General features: G+C 32.9%; 1 protein-coding gene across 1 annotated transcript; it reads right to left on the bottom strand.

Annotated features, from left to right (window-relative positions):
- Positions 1 to 3,139: 3,139 nt before the first annotated feature.
- On the bottom strand, positions 3,140 to 4,019 carry LOC111638908. The gene is made up of 3 exons (XM_023384678.1): positions 3,856 to 4,019; positions 3,587 to 3,787; positions 3,140 to 3,512 (listed from the first exon to the last, which is right to left on the bottom strand). Exons 1-3 carry the CDS (start codon positions 3,932 to 3,934, stop codon positions 3,208 to 3,210), a joined length of 585 nt encoding a protein of 194 aa, XP_023240446.1. The 5' UTR covers positions 3,935 to 4,019; the 3' UTR covers positions 3,140 to 3,207.
- Between the last annotated feature and the right edge of the window lie 480 nt (positions 4,020 to 4,499).

Genomic DNA, 4,499 nt, shown 5'->3' with positions numbered 1-4,499 from the left:
AAAAATATCTTCTTTCCTATCTCTATCCCCACACGGTGTCAAGTGTTCAAGGCTAAAAAGCCTTGAACACTTGACACTGCTTTTCCAAGGTTACCAAGTAGTAAAGGAGTAGTAACTTCGAGAATATTGTCTGTATTTTATGACTAATGGCTCACTGAGGGGAAAAGAAAGTGTATTTTAACTACATCATTATCCCTAAATTATATATAATTTTATTTATATAAAATGAAAAGATGAAAAGTATAAATCTTTTGTCGACATGCTAACATATGAATAAATTGATTTTCATATTTAAAAATATATATATATATATATATTTTAAGCTCCAAAAATACATTGAGATAATATACAACCCTTTAGTATGTAATTATTAATTTTCATATTTTTAATAAAACCGAGATTATAATTACGCTTTAAGGTAGACTAATTTGTATAGACTATAAATGTATTTTATTATCAGAATATATTTTTGATCTTTAAATATAACTTTCTCTTGGTTAAAAAAAGAAAAAAAAAGAAGAAGAAGAAGAAGAACTAGATTAAGGAAAAAGGCCTTAAAATCTTTAGGTAACCTTACACAAGATAAATAGGCATCTAAGGGCAAAGAGGCCTTTTTAGCTTCTAGCTAACTTTTGTAGATTGAATGAACGACTTTGATAATCTTCGTAGGATAGATTTAATGTTAGGAACTTTATCTTAAAAGTAAATTATTATCTGTACCGTATATTTTTTACCTAAACCAGTCTTTTTTGTCATGTGCAAGGGCATTGACTTGTCTCTACCAAAATTATCAAAACGATGCAGCCAATTTTACTTTATAAAGTAAATTACGAGTATAGAATATACTATATATAATATATTCGATCTATAAGTGGAAGGATAATTTTAGTCCATATCAAAAGTTTCAAATATTAACAGGTCTTATACTATTTACAAATAACATATCATTTATTAGTGATTGTTAAAAATAGAAGAACGTTTAAAATAGTACAACAATCGCTTGTATTTCTTGTTAGGCAGATTTATATCGTAAATTTATTTTAAAATTTTTCCTCTAGTCTATACTGAGACTGATCGAAGAATTCTAATCTTCTTAATTCAAAACCACAAGACTATTTTGGTTGAGGTTAAAAAAATTCTGAGAAATTATTTGATAAACATATCGGACTAACTATATGCACGGAATTTTAGCCTGGTTTTTCTTCTTAATTTCTTTTTTTTACGCGTGGTTTTCTTGGAAGATTATTCTATATACTTCCCGGACACGTCTGCCTTACGCACGATTATTCTATGAGCAAGTTTCCGTTCTAATGGAATTTAGGTTAAAATTTATATTGTTCTCCAAAATAAAAAATTAACATTATGTTAATGGTTTTAAATCATTTATATAACTCGTTTTCAAATTAATCTTCATTTTGAAGAAATAATACAAAACCCGTAAATCTACATTAGAATGGAACCATCTACACTTAAACCTTGTAGCATGATCTAGTATTCGAAATAAGAAATAGCGAATGAAACCGTAAAAATTATGTATAAACCTCAAAAAACTATGCTTTATCTGGTAACNTTGACCAACCACGGCCGCTTCAACAGCTACCTCGATCGCTTTGGCTTCCAGGACAACAACCTGTGTCCTTACTGTGGTGTCCGAGATGGGAGTGACCACTATGTTTTTGACTGTCCTATGCTCCTCAGGGAAAGGACTTTCATTATTACAAGCCTGCCAGCTAACATCACCTGGCCCTGTAATCATCATACTCTCCTCAACAGCAAAGAACTATATGAACTTTACATAAAACTGATAAATACATACCAGAGGATCACACCTGTTCACGGTTTCACTCCATCAACTGCATAATCTATCATCTTGTTTCTGTGTACTTACTGTGTATTTAATTTTATATTGTATTTTGGCAATTACATGTTCTGTACCATTTTCCATTGTCCTGTACTCCATCATCAACTCCAATTGTGCTATGCGGTATTGGGGATGTACTTTGTACATATGTAAATAAAAATTGATTGATTGATTGATTGATTGCTGAGCTGTTCCGCGACGAAAACAAGCTTGAGCAACGGCAATGTCGAATGGTGCACACTTGGTAAGTAATCCTATAATTTTTTGTTTATAGCGTAGTTTATACGGATTATTTCCAAAAAAAAAAATATACGTATTTTGGAAATGTTAAGTCGAATTAGTCTAGAATCGATTAATTTTATGGAAGAAAACCTTTCAAACAGCCGTAGTCCGTAAACTTCACACGTGTCAAATACGTGAGCCAATCACAGCCCAAGGATTCCAACAACGCGAAATTCGTATAACGAGGAACGTATTTTCGCGTTATAGGGGGGTCTACTGTACTTTAAAGAGATCCCTACTTTGTACGGAAATGACCGAACAAATGTAGGTATAGGTGCATCAAGACAAAGCTTCCAGTCATACTTCCAAATCGACTCGAGATTTCATCCATGTATTGGAACAGGAAACGGGAATCTATACCATCCCTTTCGATGACATTCCCGTGAAGTCGCCCGACGCGACTCCAGTGGACTACTGTGCGTTTGGTCTATTGAAACGAGTTCTGGGAAGCCGTCGTCCAAAAACAACGGCAGGCTTATGGAAAGCCTGTATAAGAAGGAACGGGACCGTTTGGACATGAATGTTCTTCAAAGAAATCGTCTACAGTGGAAACTTCGATGTAGGCCTATAGTTTCACAACATGGTCATCATATCGAGCATAATCAAAACTGGCGCTATGGCATTTACGTTACTTTATAGGCCTCTTAATTCGGCATTATGTAACGCGATCAACCCTCTGTATTTATTTACCAATACACAAACACGATTGCTGCAGCAAGCTCGATCTGCTCGATTGCTGTTCGTACGAGCTTGTAAGGAAAGTAGCAAAATGCTAAATAGATGTGTCTACTCTACCCGGAGTTTGGACAGCAATTGTCCATTCTAGAGAGCGTGAACTTCCTTAACTCTAGAATACATTCATACCTACATAAAACTATAAGTATAAAAATTAATTACAATTACATAAACAGATAAAACTTGATTAGAAAAATTTGTAGTTATGGTTAAAATGATGGTTTAATCTCGAATGGTAAAGGTTCAAAAAATACTTTCAACATTAAACGATTGTATATCTTAATAAATTTTAAATTATTCTGTTCAGTTCATTATTTTGTAAAGTCTGATTAATAAGCATATAATTTTCTCTTCCTTTTCTGAGACTTCTTCCAACACCACCATCGATGGATGAATTTTCCAATTAGCAGTATGAAAATGGTGGCTATTACACCCAAGAATGCATAACCATTAAAGGGTATGCCACCAATTATTGGGCATATAAATCCAGTTATATGTTTTGAGATGGTGTGTCGACTATATTTCTGGATATCAAAGGGAAGATTGCCAAGATACTCGAAAAACGTTCGTAATCCCCATTTCCGTTTTGATTTACAGCAAATACGGTTGTATATATTTTGCATAATGGTACTTTCTAGAAAAGTAATTTGAATTTAATTAACTAATCTGCTTGAATTAACTTTAGAAATCCTAAATGGAATCACTAACCATCCGGGAAGTAGTCTTGCATAAATTCGTTTATTAAATTACAATCTCGTTTGTTGAAATCGTAGGTTATCAAGCAAGACAGCCACGAATCATTCTCTTCGGAGCAAAATGTTTTTGAAAAGTGGTTTTCTACTTTAAGCTTAAGGCAACCTAAAAATCCGACTCTTCCTCTCTGGAAAAGTCTTGCACACTCGGGTTGAGCTAATGGTGAGAATTTATAAGTCAAAGCCTTTCTCTATCCAAAATTAATATGGAAATAATGTACTTACTTCGGACAACGAATGAATAAAAACTGTATCCAGTTATTAATATAAAACAGGAAAGAACAAACACCGCTTTAAAAATCATCCTTGGTGGATTTTCTCCAGTTAAACTGAGAGAATCTAGACGCGACAATAAGTTTAAATGGTTTCGGTTCTAATTATTAAATTGATTATTGTTAACAATACTTTTTTTTATGTAATTATTATTCGTAATGGAAATACTTTAATGCTTTTATTGGTCATATTTTTCGCTTGGAGTTTTCGAGAGATTTGTCATTTGGAATTATGGGGACATCCCCATTATATACTAAAGTGCATTTACATACACACAAATCATGATTAATTTAAATTCTACATTTAGTTATGTTTATCAAATTTCAGAGGTGGGAAGGATAGTAAATGTTAAAAATATTGGGAGATGAGCGCCCTTATTGTATACAATACAGTACATGGTGAGGGTGATTAAATTTTACTTTCAATAATTTTTTATAAGGGACTGAGAGTGGTTATGGACTCCCACCTCACTACAACCATTTATCATGCAGTGAACGCGTATTATATTAATACAAAATGATTTTATATTTTCTAAATTTGTAACTAATGAAAGGCTTATCCAAAAGGCGCCAAATTTAAGTTTGCCTCTGGTGTCA

Source organism: Centruroides sculpturatus, unplaced genomic scaffold, assembly GCF_000671375.1.
Source record: "Centruroides sculpturatus isolate CEXI.00-Female unplaced genomic scaffold, Cexi_2.0 scaffold1277, whole genome shotgun sequence".
Taxonomy (NCBI): Eukaryota; Metazoa; Arthropoda; class Arachnida; order Scorpiones; family Buthidae; genus Centruroides; species Centruroides sculpturatus.
Note: the sequence above shows the minus strand (reverse complement) of the source record. Positions and strands in the feature narration are given on the sequence as shown.

What these genes read in the sequence shown, in the direction of transcription:
- LOC111638908 (XM_023384678.1), bottom strand. Translation starts at nt 3,934, where the DNA reads ATGATTTTTAAAGCGGTGTTTGTTCTTTCCTGTTTTATATTAATAACT. An exon ending in TTATTCATTCGTTGTCCGAA is followed by an intron (nt 3,788 to 3,855) that starts GTAAGTACATTA and finishes TCTCACCATTAG; the next exon opens with CTCAACCCGAGTGTGCAAGA. An exon ending in GCAAGACTACTTCCCGGATG is followed by an intron (nt 3,513 to 3,586) that starts GTTAGTGATTCC and finishes TTACTTTTCTAG; the next exon opens with AAAGTACCATTATGCAAAAT.